The sequence below is a fragment of the Grammomys surdaster genome, unplaced genomic scaffold, assembly GCF_004785775.1.
Source record: "Grammomys surdaster isolate TR1022 unplaced genomic scaffold, NIH_TR_1.0 130, whole genome shotgun sequence".
Taxonomy (NCBI): Eukaryota; Metazoa; Chordata; class Mammalia; order Rodentia; family Muridae; genus Grammomys; species Grammomys surdaster.
The window spans coordinates 4,697,174-4,716,509 of record NW_021604588.1 but is presented as its reverse complement, the minus strand read 5'-3'; the positions used below and the strand labels follow the sequence as shown (position 1 = coordinate 4,716,509).

Here is a 19,336-nt window from a genome sequence, read left to right as displayed (position 1 = left end):
TGTGTGTGTGTGTGTGTGTGTGTGTGTGTGTGTGTGTGTGTGTGTGTTGGTGTGTGTGTGGGTGTTGAGGGGGGGTGTGGGTTTGTTCCTGTGGAGGTCAGAGGACAATTTTTTAGTGTCAGTTGTCTCCTTCCACTGGGATCCAGGAGACAATTAAGGTCATCGGGTTTGCATGGCATGGATGTTTTTTACCCTCTGAGTTATCTTGCCAATCCTCCACCTATCAATCCTATCCCCAGCCTGTACTAAACTTGACACCTGGTACGCCCAATCTCAAGACTCCACAATACATAACTTAAAGTTCATAACTTTGTTACATCACTGTTAGTTAGCCCAGTGCACAGCTTTGTCAAATTTGAAAATCTATTATCCTTTATTCATTTGCTTTAGGGCCTATAAAACAGGGGCTGGAGAAATGCCTTTTCATATGTGTTTGATCTAATAATCAGTTACTGACAATGGCCTATTATTTCCAAACCTTTCTAGGTATTTTTCATTATATAATAACTAGATCGTCATTTAACACAAAGTATCTTTTAAGTTCAGGCACCACTTACTGCCTCCAGTTGTTTCTTCTTCTGAACTAATAATTCCAACATGAGGTTGACATTGGCCAAATCAAGGTTGTCTTGATCAGTTCCTAGCAGATCTTGAAATATTTGCCATCTATGCCCATTCTAAAATTAAAAAGAAACATGGCAACTTAACAAGACAGCTTTAGATTCTAAAACAAAAATTTAAGAAATCTTTCTAATACACCAAAAGCAAAATTACATTCACATTCTAACTTACCACTCCCCAATTACAATTTAAATACTATCTCTACTTTGAATAAATTTAGCTAACAAATACAAAATGTACACAGAAGACAAATATTAAGTTGACATCTAAGTACTATGAATGAAAACACCAGTATTTTCAGCCTTGCAGTTGGTAGAATATTTATTTAAACTTACTTGTCTCAATAGTTTGGGGCTAATCCTTTTAATTCAGAAACTTTGAACAGTTTACCCTTCAAATGTTAGATATAAGTAAACTATCTACTGTGACACTACCAGACCCTGCAAATGATGTTTAGTCTAAAAAAACTATTATAGACAATGCACTTTAGAAAGTTATTATTTACTTATTTGTTATCTGAGTATCATACTCTTAAACCCCCTTTTTGAAAAATCCATTCTTTACTAGATATTAATATCTATTATTGAAATACAACATTAAAATTAATTTAGTAGAAATCAGAATAAGAAGGGCTAAAAATTTTGCTTATCTCATAGATTATCTGTCTACTATATATGAAGCCCTGGGTTCAATCTCCAGCACTGTAAAACAAACAAAAATAGAAATAGTAACAAGAGCTGAAACATACGGTGCTACTCACTGAGTGGTCCAATTTGAACCTCTTTTCCTCAAATCTTTGCTTCTGTTTGAGAATGAGTTCATTCACTGAAAACAAAAGTAAAAAGCACACAGAATTTGTATTTTTGTTAAATTTATTTATCTTCTAATTGTTCTGCTCTGGTAGATTTTTATCTTAACTTTACAAGAGTCTCAAATTTTAAAAAATGTAAAGGAGAAACTAGTAGCTTTCTGTTCTATTTTGAATTAGGAATCATTTTTTATACATATTCTACTACAACCTCTACAGGAGATTCTTTATAATATATACCCCTCTTTTATATGTTGCTCAATAAAGATAATTTTTTCACCAGGTGAAAACATTTAAGTGTCTTCTGAAAGACAAGGTTTGAAGACTTTTACTTTGTGGTAACTTTTCTATAAAGCCCTCGAGGAATGCTGATAATTACACAAATCCATCCCATCCTTCTCAGTAATATGACTATGGTTCCAAATCTCAGATGTCATATAACTTTCAGAGATGCCAAATCTCTCTAAGCCAAACTAGCTAGTCTATTCTTTGCCAGTAAATTATATGAAGCTGAAGAAGTCACATGGTTTGTTTTCAGTTTATGACAAGGTCTTACTATGTACCAAGACTGACTTGGACCCCAGATGCTCCTCCTGCCTCTCCAGATTATAGAACTGCCATGTGCAGCCCTCAAACAGTCTTAAACAATGAGAAATGTGCTGTCTTTCATATGTAAGTAAAAAATTATCTCCCTGTCTCCAGAATAAGGTGATTTCTGAACTTTCTTAAATCCATTTTGAAGTTTTAGGGTAGCTATGAAAAGAATGAAGGCTTATGGTCATAAGAGAAAGAATTTTAACATTATCAATGAAGTGCTGAACTAGCTCTGAAAATTCTCCTGAATGCACTTTAAATAATGTTTAAGGCACTTTACTTGTATTTGGGGATGTTATGCTTTGTTGTTTGTTCTTACAGCCAACTGATATCAAAAAGTGTAAATCTCTCTTAGGACTCAGAACTTAACTTGGGTAACAAATGGAACAAGACAGATTAAATACCAAATACCATCCACTCTACAAATAAATCGTTTGATACCAAAGAAACTTTAGGTGTGATGCTTCAAAAATTAATGAAATGACCCACAGCTTCAAATAACTCAAATTACTATGAGAAATGTGTATGATGTAGTAGTTGTAATACAACAGAATAATCAATACTATCACTGATATATCCTTACAAATACACAGGCAATATGAAGGCCAAGTAAGAATGGAACCAAAATATGCTATGCTCTTTATTAAATAAAAAGATGAATGAAAAAGAATACAGATAAAAGTGTATATTGTGCATGTGTCTGACCAACTCACGAGACATAAGAGGATAGTTCTGTGAAGATTAATAGGGTTAAATGTTAAGAGTAGAAATTAACACATTAGTCTGATTCTAAAAAGTAACAAACATCTAACAAAATTATTACAATCTACAAAAGAGAGAGAATTTGAAATAACACATGAAGAATAAACAAGTAAACATAAACCACAGTGGGGGTACCAGTGCAGCTAAGTAGTTAGGAGACGTGTTTCACTTACAGAAGACCACCTTCAATCCCCAGCACCTACACAGCAACTCACAACTACCAATGCTTTTGTCTAGCCTTCTTGACCAGGCACACAGTTAGTACACATAAATATATACAAATACAACAGTCATACACATATAATAAAAATAAACCAATCTTTTTAAAAGAGTAAGACAGAGTTTAATGTTTCCAGTACATTAAGTTATTAGCATGTGAATAAGAATTGTGATATAGTTACAATATTGTGTATTATTCCATATTTAAAGTCTTACATGCCATTGTATTTGATTCATTTTTTTCTAACACTATTACATCAAGTTTTAAAGGTTGCAGACTGCAAAATAGTAATAGAAAATGAAGGTTAAAATGAAAAAAATGTTAATTGGTATGAAGTATTATAGCCTACAATATTATAGAAAGATTATACTCCAAGGGGGGGGGAAACAAGTATGGTGGTACAGGTCTATAGCTCAACATCTGAAAAGTTGGCATGGTAAGATTATAGGTTCAAAGACAAGCTAAGCAGCACAAAAAAAAAATCTTCTCAAAATAAACATTTTTAGTAAGGGAATAATGTAAGTAAGCAAAATAAGTTTTAAACACTGAATCAGAATTTTGGGTAGATACTGAAGCAGAGTATTTTCCCCTTTAAACACTATTCTTCAAAGAAGGTGCTATACACAATGCTGGAGGAGGAAAGTACCATTTGATCTACATTAACAGCCTGTTGTGTGTGTGTGTGTGTGTGTGTGTGTGTAACACAAAATGGCACATTTATATATATATGATACATTTATATATACATTAGTGAAACAACCATTATGGGAATAACCAACCACTTTCTGATTGGATTTAATGCCCAAGCAACAAAAAGAAGCAATACTCAGCACCACTGTCAGCCTAAATCCTGTGACTAGTGAGTCATAGGGGCCAGGAAAGAGCATACTGCTGTTATTCTGCTCAAGGAACATTGTATTAAACCAACACCTAAATTTAACTGTCACCTAGTAGAAGGCCACACATCTAAAAACATATGGGCAGAATAAATTGGACTTGATAGGTATTTTAAAAAGAAGAAGAAAACACAAGGCTAGGTTAATAGGGAAGAGGGGAGTGGATTTGGAAGGAACTGAGAGAAGGGTGACTCTTACCAAAGCACAGTGTATGAAATGCTCAAAGAACTGAACAAATTTTCTCTTTTAAGATTGTACCTCTAAATAAGCAGCAGTTTTGTCTGAGAAATAGAAGACCTGATCTATTTTTCTTAAGTATGCTTTTTTTTTTATATAGCACTTCTTCAAAAATACTTTTTGGTTTTACACTTTAAAATGAGAATAAAGCATAAGTTTCTTCAAATAAAAATCTACATATATTAGCCATTTGGCATGAGACTTTTAAGACTTTCATATTCAGATTTTCATCTCTAATCTGGGTAAGAAATAAGTTCTTAGAAAAAGACTGCGGAAAAAGGGAAAGTAAGGTTTAAAAAAAGGTAAAGCCTTTATTTATCCTTTATACAACCTGTTTGTATCTTAGTGTTTCCATCTGAAGAATAAGCATAATAATACTAGGATAAGACTACCATAAAATGAAGCCATAGCTATAAAGCACAGAACACAGTGCCTAGCAGAAGGTCTGATTGGCTAAATGTGTTTGTGCGACAGAGAGATAGACAAATGGGAAGGGGAGTGCGGGGTAGGGAGAGAGAATGAGAGGCAGGCAGGGAGGAAGGGAGAGGAAGAGTATGTGAAATAGTGGAAAAAAAGAGGGGAGAGAGCAGACAGACAGACAAAGACAAGACAGACGTTGTAGAGCCTTCCTGTGCAGCTGAGGCTTAAACTGAATTAAAAATCCTCCTACATCATCCTCTGAAGTGCTGGCAGATTACAGGTGCTCACCACCATGCCAGATCTAAATACAGATATTAAAGTTTGCAAGTAAGAGGCTGATTCACAACAAACCTAAGAAAACTTGGATTGCAAAGTTTGCAAACACAGAAACACATACAAATAGGTTGGGGGTGAAAAGTGGGGAAAATCTAAAGACTAGGCCCTGAAAAATGGAGTAGTCTTAGAAGATCTGGGAGAGAAAAAAGGAACTGAGTATACTGAGGGAGTTTAGGTTTGTCAGAATTCCCTCCCTTTTCAAGTCTGAGTAATATTCTATATTGTATTTTATCCACTTAGCCTTCCACAGCTGATCTCCTGGATCCTGTGAATGATACTGTGAATGTGTGTACACAAATACTTCTCAACAATTATTCTTGCTGTCTACATACAGAAAATTATTGGATCATGAAAACTTTGGTTTGTTTTCAGAAAACATCATACTGTTATCTACTATGAACACTATACACACAGCTTCTCCACAACTTTGCAATCCTTTCTAGCAGCCACTTTAATGAGTATATATTCTGTGTATTTTAAGTTCCCTTTTGCATAGTCTTTTGGTTGTTGTTTTGTTTGCTGATTTACTACAAAGGATACCTTAAAGGCCAGAAGTAAAGGACCAGGTGTAGATGTACAACTGGGTAAGATCTGTAGGAAGGACATGAGCTTCCGACTCTCCAGGCACACCTGCCACTCGTCTAGTACCTCCACAGGTTCAGCAACATGCATGTTTCTGCTCCAGACATCACTCTGGGTCCTTACGGAGGCTTCATTAACTTGCAGGGACTGGCCATTAACTCACCCTTCAGTTCCTCTCATCTCCCCTTTGATGAAGGTGGATTGGAAGCTACAAACCTCTACCAGAGTAGTTAGTGTCCTGAGCAACCTAGAAGCTCCCAGGCTCAGACACCTCATTTTACTTGCTTATCACTGGAAGGGCATTCTACTTGGAACTAGTCATCATCACCATTTATTTACATATTTTATTGGCATTTAAGATTAGTCTTAGTATTTGTTGTGCTTTAATACTCATTACCTCTTAATTTGTACTGAAATTGGGTCTATAATTTTATTTTAAGACATTGAGTATATAAAAGTAATAACTTATTTTGAGACAGGGTCTGCCTGGATCACGCACAGCCCCCTTTGCATTAGCCTACCCAGTGCTGGTTATGAACACACGCCGCTACATTCAACTTAAAACATTAATTGTTAAATTTACAACGAGCACCTGACTACATTAGTTCCACGTTTCTACCATTTATATTTAAAGTTATACTCTACTTCTTACATTTCTATATCAAAATCTATGTTTATTTCCTCCTCTTCCTATTGGGAGCCTTTCCAGTTCATACACTCTACATATGCGTCATCCAGGGGTCTCTATGCTTGATCTTCCCCTTCTATCAGAAAACACTGACCAAGAACATGTTCTCCCTCCCCATCAAACATTTCCTTTGTTACTTCTCACTGTTACATTGTCAGTAGAAACACAGACTCATGCAAAACTACATAAATTTGTCCAAAACCTCTGACAATTCCTTGAAACCTTACATTCTGTCCAAATGTGTACAAAATTCTAAGGGTGTGTTGGGTTTGCTTTTATGGAACTGAAATATAACAAGAAATGGTACTAACCATGTATAGAGTCTATGCCATAGCCCAAGAAGATGAAAGCACCCTGGTGAGTAACAGAGAAAAGCGTGCTTACTTCTGAGTTGGGATTTCTGAATAAGCTATTGTTAGCCTATGTTTTGTGGAAAGAGTATAATAAAAATAATTTCAAAGACTCACCCAAGAAATTAGGATAGAGATGGTCAATATTGTCCACAACATAATTACACTTGGGACATCTATTATTGTCCTCCAAACTCTGATGAATACACTTGTAGCTATTAGCACGGGGGAAAAAACACAAACTTAATTAAAATGACAAATTAACAAACCTGTCACAAAATACTATTAGTACTCTCACTTTCAACATAACTAATATAACATTTATTTCCACTTTTATCTTTATAAAACAAGCAAAATACATAAGACATTTCTAGACAATTTATAAAGTCATACTTGTAATATAAAATGTGAATGACTAAGTTTTAGGTTATGTAATTTCTATTATACACTAGGAAAGCAAATGCCTATGGTCTGGTTAAGCAAACTACTCATATTCTTAGAGTAATGATATCCTTAGATCACACAGAGTTCAAATAAGCGAAAAGATACTATTCTATCTAGATACTCAAAGAAAGACAAAAATCTAGTTAAGCATGAGAAAACCATCTTCATTAGTAAGAAAAAGGTGATTCAAAATTAGGTGTTAATGTTTACTAAGAATAGAAAAATAAAAGTGTTAAACTCCAGAAGACAAAATCTTACATAGCTGAAAGAAATGCAACCAGTACAACTTTCATAAAAGGTAAATGCAGGAAAAAAACCTTAAGTTCTTATATTCCCTTTTAATATAGAAACTTTTATTTATAGAGATATATCATCAGGAATCACATACGCTATCCAATGCAGAATTAGCTAACCATCATAATAGAAATCTATAAGAGAAGCATCCTAAATTACACACACAAATTGACGAAATCTGCAATTATCAATTCAATGCAATGGTATACTGGCAATAAAAAAAAATCACATTTTACATGTGTATGTCATATATCATTTATATATAAATTATAAAATATATTGTTTACATATAATACATATATATCATATATTATTACAGGGAATGTCCTATCTTATATTTTTATGGTGTACTGCTTTTCAAAAATTGCTTATTTAAAATTACGATTTGATTTAAAAGAAAATAAATAAATTAATTAATTAAAAAATTACTTATTTGATCAGTACTATATGTGTGTGATAGCGAGAGGCATATGCCATGAATCAAAGGACAGCTTTTTTTTTGGGGGGGGGGATATTTTATTTATTTACAATATGATGCCATTCCTTTTCCCCATTTCTTCTCCCTAGAACCTCTATCCCATCCCCCCTCCTCCAAAGGACAGCTTTGTGAAGTAGGTTCTTTCCTTCCACCTTTACATGACTTCTAGAGATCAAACTCCATTTGATAGATTTGTATAGCAAGATTCTTTATAATAATAGACCGTTTATAACTGTATGCTACCTTACCTAAATAAGTAAATAAATAAATACATGTATATATACATACTCTTAACTATTGTTCAACCTTATCAGAAAAATATCAAATTGACATGAGAAAAAAAATCATTGTCTTATTAATATATATGTATATTTTAAATAAGCTAATCACATATTTATAATGTTACCATTACTTCTGTCTATAGGGGAGACATTTCTTTGTAGATTTTTTTAACTTGTTTCTATAGTAAGTGTATATATTACTCTGACAATCAGAAAAAAAAGTAATTTCTAAAAAATTAGAAAATTACTTACAAAAATCATTTCTAAAAAGGAAACATACCTTTTCTTTCCAGATTATTATGTATTTACTTCATCTTTATAAACTGATGCTGATTTTTATCTTGCTACCCTCCATCTATCAGGTTTTACTGTTCTACTTTTCTACTACCTTAATTTCACATGTGTTACTTTCAAGACAATCAGGAACAGCGGTCTTTGGCAAAGCACAGGGACCTAAAGTTGGAGTAATTTCTGTCCATAATGAATCCCAGACTCCAGTGTCTACAAACAAATGATGTGAACACTGCTGCAGAAAAACTATCATCACTCCTTCAACAACAGCCAGACTATGACTACCAGATAGGCTCCAAATCTGACTAGACAATTCCTACATGGAAGTATCAATATAGAAAATAAGATTAAGTATTTTCATTTTTACCAAAAAAAGACACATGATGAGATATACAAATACAACAGATGAAGAATTCAATGTGGAAAAGGTCTTAGAAAAAAAAAGGAGATGAATAATTATTATCAGGAAATAAACATGAGAAGAGTTTGGCATTTACCAGTCATCATATAAAACCAGTTATGAAGGAGGAACCTGAGTGGATACAAAGATGAGAGGGGTTGTCAGATAAAAGGAGAGTATTTTAGACGTTAACAAAAAAAGCACTAAAGCAATTCGTATGTTTTTGAATGGTCAGCCACAAAAGAACATCTTTAATCCCTTCCCCTCCAAACTTAGGAAAAATGGAAGAAGAGAGAACAGAGATGGGAAAGAGTACTGTAAAATGCTGTGTTTTAGACATGACCTAACTTTTGTACAGCAGGAGTGGCAACCTATACAAATCTTCAAAAGACTGAGCCCATTAATAAACTATCACAAATGGGAGAGGGACTCACAAGTTCCTAACTTTTTTCCAGGTCCTATAGGCAATTACTGGTTGCCAAGGTATAAGGCACAGATCATATTCCTGTGTGGCAGCCTCTGGTAAGTGGCCCTTGTTCAAGAAAATAACTGCCTGCCTGTGTTCATGCAGCCATCCCTTATTAAATGTAGTGGGGTCACAAAACAAGGCAACAGACTGACAAAGACATGAGGCTGGGGAAAAGACTAGAAGGAATGCAGAGGGTTGGTAGGGACAGGAGGGAGATAAAAAGGGAGTGTAATCATAATATATACATGTATGAAATTTTCAAATAACCAGAATAATAAAAAGAGAAAAACAAAGCATGAGAGTAAGAGGAGGACTTTTTGGTAGAAGAGAAATGATGGAAGCAAAGGACAGAAGAATGGACAATGGGGAGGGTATTATGACTAAAGGATATTATATATGCATGAATTATGAAAGGATAAATAAGATTTCAAAGGTATAAAAAGGAAAAAAAAGATGACAAAAAAAATCTGAAAAGATGCAATTATCCCAACAGTGAAAATATCCAACAAAGGAGAAAAGAATGACTGAGGCACTGACATTTCACAGTACTTGGTTTTACACAATAAAAGTTGCTTTTCTAAGCCAAGAATATTCAATGCCATAATTTTATTTTAATGGAGAACATAAGTAATGCAAATTAAGTATGCTGGTTTAGTCCAAACCTAACTAATCCTGAATCATATTCCAGATCATGGGCTTCACCCACTGGTAACTAAGGGATATCTACCTATCAAATGTCATGGCTAAACATTTTAAACATAAAATTACAGGTGCAACTTCCAATATGGACTGATGAAATACTAAGACTAATCTTAAATGCCAATAAAATATGTAAATAAATCGTGAAGATGACTAGTTCCAAGTAGAATGCCCTTCCAGTGATAAGCAAGTAAAATGAGGTGTCTGAGCCTGGGAGCTTCTAGGTTGCTCAGGACACTAACTACTCTGGCAGAGGTTTGTAGCTTCCAATCCACCTTCATCAAAGGGGAGATGAGAGGAACTGAAGGGTGAGTTAATGGCCAGTCCCTGCAAGTTAATGAAGCCTCTGTAAGGACCCAGAGTGATGTCTGGAGCAGAAACATGCATGTTGCTGAACCTGTGGAGGTACTAGACGAGTGGCAGGTGTGCCTGGAGAGTCGGAAGCTCATGTCCTTCCTACAGATCTTACCCAGTTGTACATCTACACCTGGTCCTTTACTTCTGGCCTTTAAGGTATCCTTTGTAGTAAATCAGCAAACAAAACAACAACCAAAGAGAAATAAATACCAAGAACTGAAAGCAGTTAATCCCAGCACTTGGGAGGCAGAGACAGGCGGATTTCTGAGTTCGAGGCCCGCCTGGTCTACAGAGTGAGTTCCAGGACAGTCAGGACTACACAGAGAAACCCTGTCTCGAAAAACCAAAAAAAAAAAAAAACTGAAAGCAGAGCTCCACGTTAGTATTTCTATACGCATACTGTTGTGTGAATGAGAGTTCACCACACAGGCTCATATTTCTGTCACTGTCTGGGGAGGCAGTGAAACTTTTGAGAGGTCCATCCTAGACAGAGAAGTTTATTAATGATGGAGCACTATTAATGTTTACAGTCTTTCTCCACCTGCTGTTTTTTCTCTCTGCTTTGAATCTGCATTTGAAGATGTGTGCTCTGGGGTTCCTATCTTCCCGCCATGCTTACTGCTTGCTGCCATGCCTCACCGCCACAATGTACTTCCATACCTCTGGACTGGGAAACTCAGACTTTTCTTTCTAAAGCTGTTTCTGGTCATGGTGTTTTAATCACAGCAACAGGAAAATAATTAATACACACATTCATGGCAGCATTATTCATAGAAGCCAGGAGGCTGAATCCATCTAACCTTCATAGATGGCTGAATGGATAAATAAAATGTCTCCTGTACTTATAGCAGAATACTATTCAACCTTAAGATAATTGTGTCATAAAAAGAACACAGAAGAATGCAAAAGACATTATGTGAAATAAGTCCCTCACAGGAAGACACATATGATCTAATTACACAGATGAGGTTATCTAGAACTGACAAATCCATACAAATAGAAAGGAGACTAGTGGCCTTCAGAGACTGCAGAGATGGAAAGTGAACCATTGTTTTTACAGGTATACAGTTTCAGTTTTGCCAAAAGAACAAGTCCTGGAGACTGCCCAAGAAATAAACTTAGTACAACATAACTATACACATCAAGATGGTAAGACTGTAAATTCTATATTAATTTACAATCTGAACTTTTAAGTATATCAACATGACAAATATAATCTCATGATTCTCAGTGAAGTGTTAACAAAGACAGCGTAGGCCTTTTCCATCTGCCCCATTCTTTCCCTATGTTTTCTGGGTCCGCCCACCTTATTCCCAAGTGATTGACTGGTATCTCATGCTTAATGACTGATTGACTACCCACCTTGATTTTCTAAAACACCAAAGTTTCTGATAACAGGTAATAAACACAAGATTTTAAAACGTATCTTAACAGCCTATGGTACGCTGGAGTATTTCACAGAAGTCATGTACCAACACACTTTGTATCATGAACTGTCAAACCTATAAAGACCTATCAATCCAAGAAACAATATAATAAAATTAGTTTATAGTGAATAACTTCTGGTTGCTTGCAGTTATACTGAACGAAGATGGTCTTACCAAAAGCTGTGGCCACATTTTGTCATATATGCCTCCTCAATCATATCAAAACAGATGGGGCTACAAAAAAAGAGAAAGAAACCGTTGATAAAATGTTTGTTAAGGCAGAATGTTACACAGTGGAAAGGGCTTTGTAACAAAGTCAGTCAAACCAAATTTAATATCCAGCTACACCTACCTTTAGAGTGGTCCCTGGGGAAAATATGTTTTCAACTATTATCATCTTTTCTTGTCTACTTGTGTCCACCCACACTGGTTTTTGGATGTGGCCTTATACACACTAGGCACTCACATAATCTAAGATATGTCCCCAGCCAAAATAGGATTTTATTGTACTTCACTTTATACTTACACAAATTTTGTCTTATATCATTCATGTGAATTATACATAAAAATACAACAGGGGCTCTTGCACATGCTTGTATTTCAGTATATAACTTCGTTGATTTAACTTTCTAGGTAGTGTGTAGTATATGCATGTATTCATGTGTGCGTGTGAATACATGGGTATGCTAATCCATGGGGGTGAGTGTGGAAGTGAGAAATGAATGTGGATGCCTTCTTCAACAGCTTCACCTTTTCAGGTGGGAGAGAGTCAGACAGCAGGCCTCACTGAACTTTTGAGTATACTGTTTCTGCTACATTGGCAGGCTAGTGAACCTCCAAATTCATGTCTCCAACCCTCAGCCCTGGAGTTACAGTTCTGTCTATTTCTAAGTCCAACTTTGTAAGAGGATCTGAATTCAGGTCCTTATGCATATGCAGCAAGACTTTACCCACTAAACTATTCCCCACTCTGAATAAGTTTTCTTTCGTTTTTTGAGGGGGAGGCAGGAGAGGGGAAATGACAGGGTCTTTTTGTAGCCCATGCTAGCCTAGAACTCAATATGAAACATCAGAGATGCCTGCCCCTACCTCCCAAGTGCTGGGATTAAAAGATATGCACGCAGCTAAAATTTATTTTATCTATCTATGTGTGTAGTTGCTGTGCCATGCATGTGGAGGTTGGAGACCTTCAGTGGCTGGTTCTCTCCTCCTGCTAAGGTTCCAGAACAGAGATCAGATTATCAGGCTTGTACAGAAACTGTTTGTATCTACTGTGCCATTTCACAGGCTCCTAAGTAAGCTTTGCCATTGATCGCTACATTTTTTTCACACAATAATATCCAGTACTTTAGTGATGGCAAATTTATTACAAAGAATCCATAATAGAACCAAACTATCATTAAGATCTTATGCCAGCTTTAAACTTAGCTATGTATCCTATAACTGACTTCAACTGTGAGAATTTTGCTGAACATGTCTGATTTTCTACATCTCAGAATCATCTGTCCCTCATTCCAACAATTAGTTCATAAAGAATGGAACAATTACTTCAAAATTATCTCAGAGAGCTGCCAAAATCTATATTCATGCCTGGAGGCAGGTATCTTTTATATATACAAACTTACATAAAATGCTAGCTACATCCAACCACTACATCCACTAGCACGGTTATGCTACCAACAACCATAACATATAAATCAATGTTTTAAAATGTTAAAGGGTAAAGCAAGTGAAAGAGAGTTAAATTTATATTCAGAGAATATAATGAAATATAGTTCATTTGCATTTGAGGTCAACATCTAACTAGAGAGAACTTCCTTTTGACCGTATTACTCAGAAAAACTGGGGGGGAAACACCTTTTTGAACACCAACATCCTTGAAGGAAGGGAAACAAATGAACATATTTTCATTTTTATTGGACCAAGTTTATTGTGGACTCATTTTTCCATCTGAAAGCATTTTGTAGGCAGTCACAGCACAAGCAGAGCACAAAAACTCACCATTTGAGCCACTGAGGAAGCACAAGGGTTATAGACTGTTTAGGGAAAACGACAAGGAGTACTGACTCTGAAACAGCCACATCAGTTTCCCTCCTTTGTTACTAATTGTGACTGTACCCCTTATCCAATTCCACAAGTTCAGGGATAAATGGTGAAGGAGCTATTGTTCAAACTCAAGGCATCTAACAGAACCTTAAAGAGTTTGTAGAAGGAGAGTCTATAAGGCTCTAGTAAAGAATTAGTTCTTGAAATCAAACCTTGCCTTCAATGTTCTGTTTAATTTTAATTAAAAACAAAAAAGAATCAGAACGGCTGGAGAGATGGCTCGGTGGTTAAGAGCACACTGACTGCTCTTCCAGAGGTCCTGAGTTCAATCCCCAGCAACCACATGATGGCTAATAACCATCTGTAATAGGATTCAATGTCCTCTGAAGACAGTACAGTGGACTCACATACATAAAATAAATAAATCTATTTAAAAAAAAGAATCAGAAAAAACAAACAGATCTTAAGTTAACAATGTCATGTACGCACGCACGCACGCACACGTGCTAAAGATTGAACCTACGGCATCACTCATGTTAGGATCCAAATGAAAATATAACCTATGAGCAAGAGTCAATAAAGAAGACAGGTTGATTACAAAGGAATGTCTTAACAAGTATTGCTAAAATTGCCAGCAGCAAATTACCATAGCACATTATGGCCACTAGAAGCTTGCATTCCACTCAGATAAAGGCTGGTCCTTGGCTATGCCCCTACAGAAAATATTCCTACGACACTTCAAGATGAGCCAGAGATAAAGTTAGTGAGTTTACTGAATAATTGCTTAAAGAGCCATAAATACAGGAAAAGGACAATATACAATCACACAACATGGTACAGGTTATCTTCAGAGATTTCTGCTCGGGTATGTCATTACAACATACCAATATACCAACATACATACATACATACATACATACACACACACACACACACACACACACACACACACATATAATATCCCCATGGCTTTCTAAGTTCTTCAAAGGATGTAATTTGTAAGTTTTAAAGGCTAGATAAGGAAAAAAAATATGAACTAGTTTACACTTTTCCTATTCTAAAGAACTCTCTTTTGACTTATGAGATCATCACTCAGATTTAGGGATGAGATATGGTAAAATCCAAGGCCTCAAGTAGACGAAGTTCATTTATTGTTTTTAATGTCCTTTCTTGAGATGTCTCTAGGAAAACACTATCTCTATAGGCAATTTGACATTATAAATTGTTAAAGTTTCTTGGCTCTTGTTCAACAAGAAAGGCATATTAGATTCCAGGGTGGACAGGGCTTGTCATGTCACCTTAATTTTCCCTGCCTTTCTATCCTGTGAAAATTACCCACAACTTAATATGGTGATTTGTAAGAAATGTAAGACTACAAGCATAAATATCTAAAATGTCAATCAACCCTACAATTAAACATAAACCTATTTTTAAATATGATAAAGCTAAGAGCATTCTGGGCTTTACTTAACTGTTCTCAAGGAGCTGGGGGAGAGGCATGTCCTTCATCTACTACCTGCCACTCCAGTCTCCCATTACAATTTGTCTCAGATCAGGGGCAGCAAGGGAACAAGTGGCTAAGGAGAAAAACATGAGTCAACAGCTGCTTACCTCCAATCAACCCCATTTAAGAACCACTGTGGAATATGCTGGAACTCACAGAGCTCAAGTTTTCTAACCTGATAGAGGAAAGTGCTAAACTGAGACTCTAAATCTGACTTCTCATTTTATCCCTTAGCTATCTCCTACCTGAAATAGTCAGTGAAAATCATTACACTGCAGCTATAGTAAATAACACCACTCCTTAACATCTCCTTACAACTCCTCCTAGTGAAAGATAAATGAGTAAAGAATTAACAGTATTTAAACATAAGCCTCATTTAAATATAAACAATTACAGTAATTTGAATTGGCTCAGTCTGACACTGAAGTACAGAAAAGACCAAAGCACCCAGAGGCCAATTAGGACTAAAAAGGATTGTTAAGACACTGCCCAATGATCGAAATTAAACCTAGTTTATGGAAAAATGCACTCACTGGTTAATTCTTCTGAATAGACAATCTCATCAGAAAGAGAAATGATGAGTTGAGATTCTTACACAGTAAAATGCTCAGAATTTTAACTACAAATATTCACTAGACATTTTCATAATAGAATACAAAACACCTATACAATATAGTATAAGACTGTATGTATATGAGTGCTTTGCCTACAAGTATGCCTGTGTACCACTTGTGTGCCTGGTGCCTATGGAGCCTGGAAGAGGAACTCAATCTCCTGGAAATGGAGTCCCAGGCAGTTGTTAGCTGCCATGTGGGTGCTGGGAATCAGACCCATCTTCTGCAAGAGCAACAAGTACTCCTATCAGCTAAAGTCTTCTCATAAGCCCCTAAGCTCAATTTATTTACTTTAAACAACGAGGTGATGAACTAATAATTTAGTCTTACTCCTGAGCTAGTTATAAAAACTAACAGTTAAAACCTGTCAGTCAACTTAACCACAATCTAGAACCACATGGAAAGAGTTTCAACCAAGAAACTGTCTAGATCAGGCGGGCCTATTGGCATATCTGTAGGGGATTGTCTTGATTGTCAACTGATAGAAAGACCCCAGCCCATTGTGAGCAGCACCAAGAGGCTATGGAGCCCTGACTGTACAGGAGTGGAGAAAGCCAGCTGAGTCACAGGCAAACAAGCAGGCAGACAGCATGGAACACTCCTCTCTCTGCTTGACTGTGCATATGGTTCTTTTAATCGTCTGCATTGATCTCTCCACAATAATGAACTGTAACTGAAACTTCGAGCCAAATAAACCTTTTACTTCACTAAGTTGCTTATAGTCAAGGTATTGGTCACAGAAACAGAAATGAAAATAGGACACACCTAATAAAACCAAATGCCAGCTGTACCTCATTCACCTCCAGTAATACAGGCTACACCATAGACTGTATTACTCTCAAATAGATGGTTCAACAGTCAGTATCTAAGTTATCTAATAACTGAATAATATTGATTTCTCACACCTTTTACACTACTTAAATGCTGACATCTTTGTTTGAACTGCAAATAATGCCTAAAAAGAAAAGGCTGTTTTACAAGTGTCTACCTTATGTGACACTGCTGATTGGACAAGAATGCAAACATCTCACCCAGGCAGTTGTGACACACACCTTTAATCCTAGCACAGGGAAGAAGAGGCAGGTGGATCTCTGAGTTCAGGGCCAGCCTGGTCTATAGAGTGAGTTCCAGGACAGCCAAGGCTACACAGAGAAACCCTGTCTCAAAAAAATAAAAAATAAAATAGGAATGCAAACACTTCGTAGACCCAACCATAAACTACTTAAATTACAAATAACCACAGCTATTATTCTATTTCAACACACACACACACAGGTTACTTCTGAATCTAAACAAAAGCAGAAATACAAACTATATTGGTGAACAAGAAAGTGTAGCCAATACCTTTCTCAATGGTTACTCTCTACCATCTAAAACCTTCTTCCACTGTGATCTGAACCAACTTCCCCAAGAATGACTGTTCAAGCCAACTTCCTACATCGTTAAGACTAAGTCAATCAACAAGTTCCTTCTCAGGAAAGGCCCAGAATTCTACCAGTTTTTGAGCAGGAAATCTTAACTAAGCTCTCGTAATCCTACAAGTAGTATCAAAACCCAATTAAAATTCAAAACACACTTCAAGACAATCGGATTCATTTTTTGCTTCAAGTCCCTCTTAGATGCTAAACGACTGAATTCTACTGTGTCACTCGAGACGCCAGCTGTGATGCAATGACTATAAAAGTGTTTCTCAAGTCAGAAGTTCCATTGTATACACAGGGTTGCGATAGTTCCATACCGCACAGAAACAATAAAAAGTGTGTTTCCCTTTTTCCAACAGTTGGAACCTGGAATTGGTCGTGAACAAACTTTGACTACAAAATTATGAACAGTAGAATTACAAGTGTCCTATCCACTCAATGGGAGACACTTACACATTGCTACGTAGGATGGGCAAAGATAACTGGAAAGCATCACCAACTATGTTTCAAGTACCATCTACTTTTTTACAATGTAAGTGTTGACCAGCAAGTCCACATCTCAGACTCTCAGGCCCTACCTCCGAAAATCTAATTTCATGAACTCCTCCAGACTGATAACTTCGTCCACTAGATGGCCAAAAAAACAGTTGGGATTTAACCTCCTAGCCCGAATACCTCCTTTCTAATAACCACTTACTGGACCTCCACCTTAAGCACTCCCTTAAACGCCTTCAGTTTCTGAACACCAGCACCCACTTCTGTGCAACCCCATTTCACCACTTTGCCCAAGGATCCCAGTCCATCTCCACCTCCCAACGAGGAACTTTAACTCCGCAAACACTCTGTAGGCTCGAATCCCAGCACCTCCAAGAGGCCTCTCTACACGGGACCCTGCCAGGTTCGGCAGCAGAAACTCGTGGTCAAGCATCCAGGGGCTACTATACAAACCCACCAGACGAAGTCGTTGCTTTTGTCCTCGTAGGAGTTGAGGAGCCCGTTGCAAAGCGGGACGAGCAGAGGTCGCTTCCTATTGCTGCTGCCGAGGCTGGAGCTGCTCCCTCCAACGCCGGCGCTGGGCCTGGCCGCGCAGCTGAGCCGGGACTGGCCCGCGGACACCGCCCCGCCGGCGCTCGCGCTGCCAGACACCGCGGCCGCCACTAGCACAGGCCGCCCCGGGACGCCGAGGCCGCCGGAGCCCGCGGCCGGAGCCACACCGCCCGACACCAGCGTCGCCGCCGAGGCCGCCACGGAAGGCGGCGACGGAGACGAGGATAAGGACGAGGAGGCGGAAGTCACCGAGGAGGCGGCCGAGGAGCCGGGGCTCGTTCCAGCGGAACCCGAGCCGGCCTGGCGGCTACCTGACATCGTGACTCCCTCCCTCCCTTGGCCCTGCGCTCTGAGGCGAGGGCCCGGACGGACCGCGACCCTCCGCCGCCCCCGGCGCTCAGCTCCCGAGCATCCTGAGGACGCGCCGGGAGGTGGGCCGGGGGAACAATAAAGTTGGGCTTTCCACCGCCGCCCCACCGCCGCGTCCTACGCGAGGGGGCGGGGGAAACTATCACATCAGAGAAGCCATTACTGCCGTGGAGGCCGCCGGAGCAGCCAACCCGGGCGCGCCGAGGCGGCCGTGCTTGCGCATGAGCAGCGGAAGGGGTGGAGCAGCTGCGCGCGCAGCCGCCGGCGCCGAGAGGCCCAGTGTCTAGTTCTCCGTGTGGAAAGTTGATTTCGTTCCTGACGTAGTAGAGGGACGACCGTTTTCATGGAGCCAAAGGGTGGAAGGGAAAAAGACGGGGATCTGGTCTAGAGGACCGGGAACGCTCGAAAAGCAACTACTTCAGCGTGCCCCGGGTGGACGCTGGCGGATTGCCCGGCTAAACCTGCGGCTGTACGGTGTGGTGCTGCGCATGCGTGTGAGCGAGCGCGCAGGCGGATATGGACTGGGACGTACTATGTTCGCTTGTCCAGGTCTCCTGCAGGTTCTTCTTTTTCGAGGTTCTCTCCCGTTGAACATGAGAAGTATAAGCAACAGGGAGCTGAACTGGCTGGAAAGCAGCCGGCACAGTCTTTGCCTGCTTGCCTGTGGCTCAGCTGCCAAGG

At 38.2% G+C, this 19,336-nt stretch overlaps 1 protein-coding gene across 4 annotated transcripts in view; it reads right to left on the bottom strand.

The window, feature by feature from the left end:
• Cop1 (COP1 E3 ubiquitin ligase) overlaps positions 1-18,876 on the bottom strand; it is a 118,581-nt gene extending 99,705 nt beyond the window's left edge. The window contains exons 1-5 of one of the 4 annotated variants that reach the window (XM_028758829.1): positions 18,192-18,876; positions 11,829-11,888; positions 6,632-6,729; positions 1,370-1,446; positions 558-677 (exon numbers count right to left, since the gene is read on the bottom strand). In XM_028758829.1, the coding sequence (XP_028614662.1) occupies positions 558-677; positions 1,370-1,446; positions 6,632-6,729; positions 11,829-11,888; positions 18,192-18,604 (768 nt within the window). In that variant the 5' untranslated portion in view covers positions 18,605-18,876. Of the gene's footprint in view, positions 1-557; positions 678-1,369; positions 1,447-6,631; positions 6,730-11,828; positions 11,889-18,191 lie in introns of those variants that run through there. The other 3 variants (XM_028758837.1, XM_028758845.1, XM_028758853.1) reach the window with 3 other exon arrangements.
• Between the last annotated feature and the right edge of the window lie 460 nt (positions 18,877-19,336).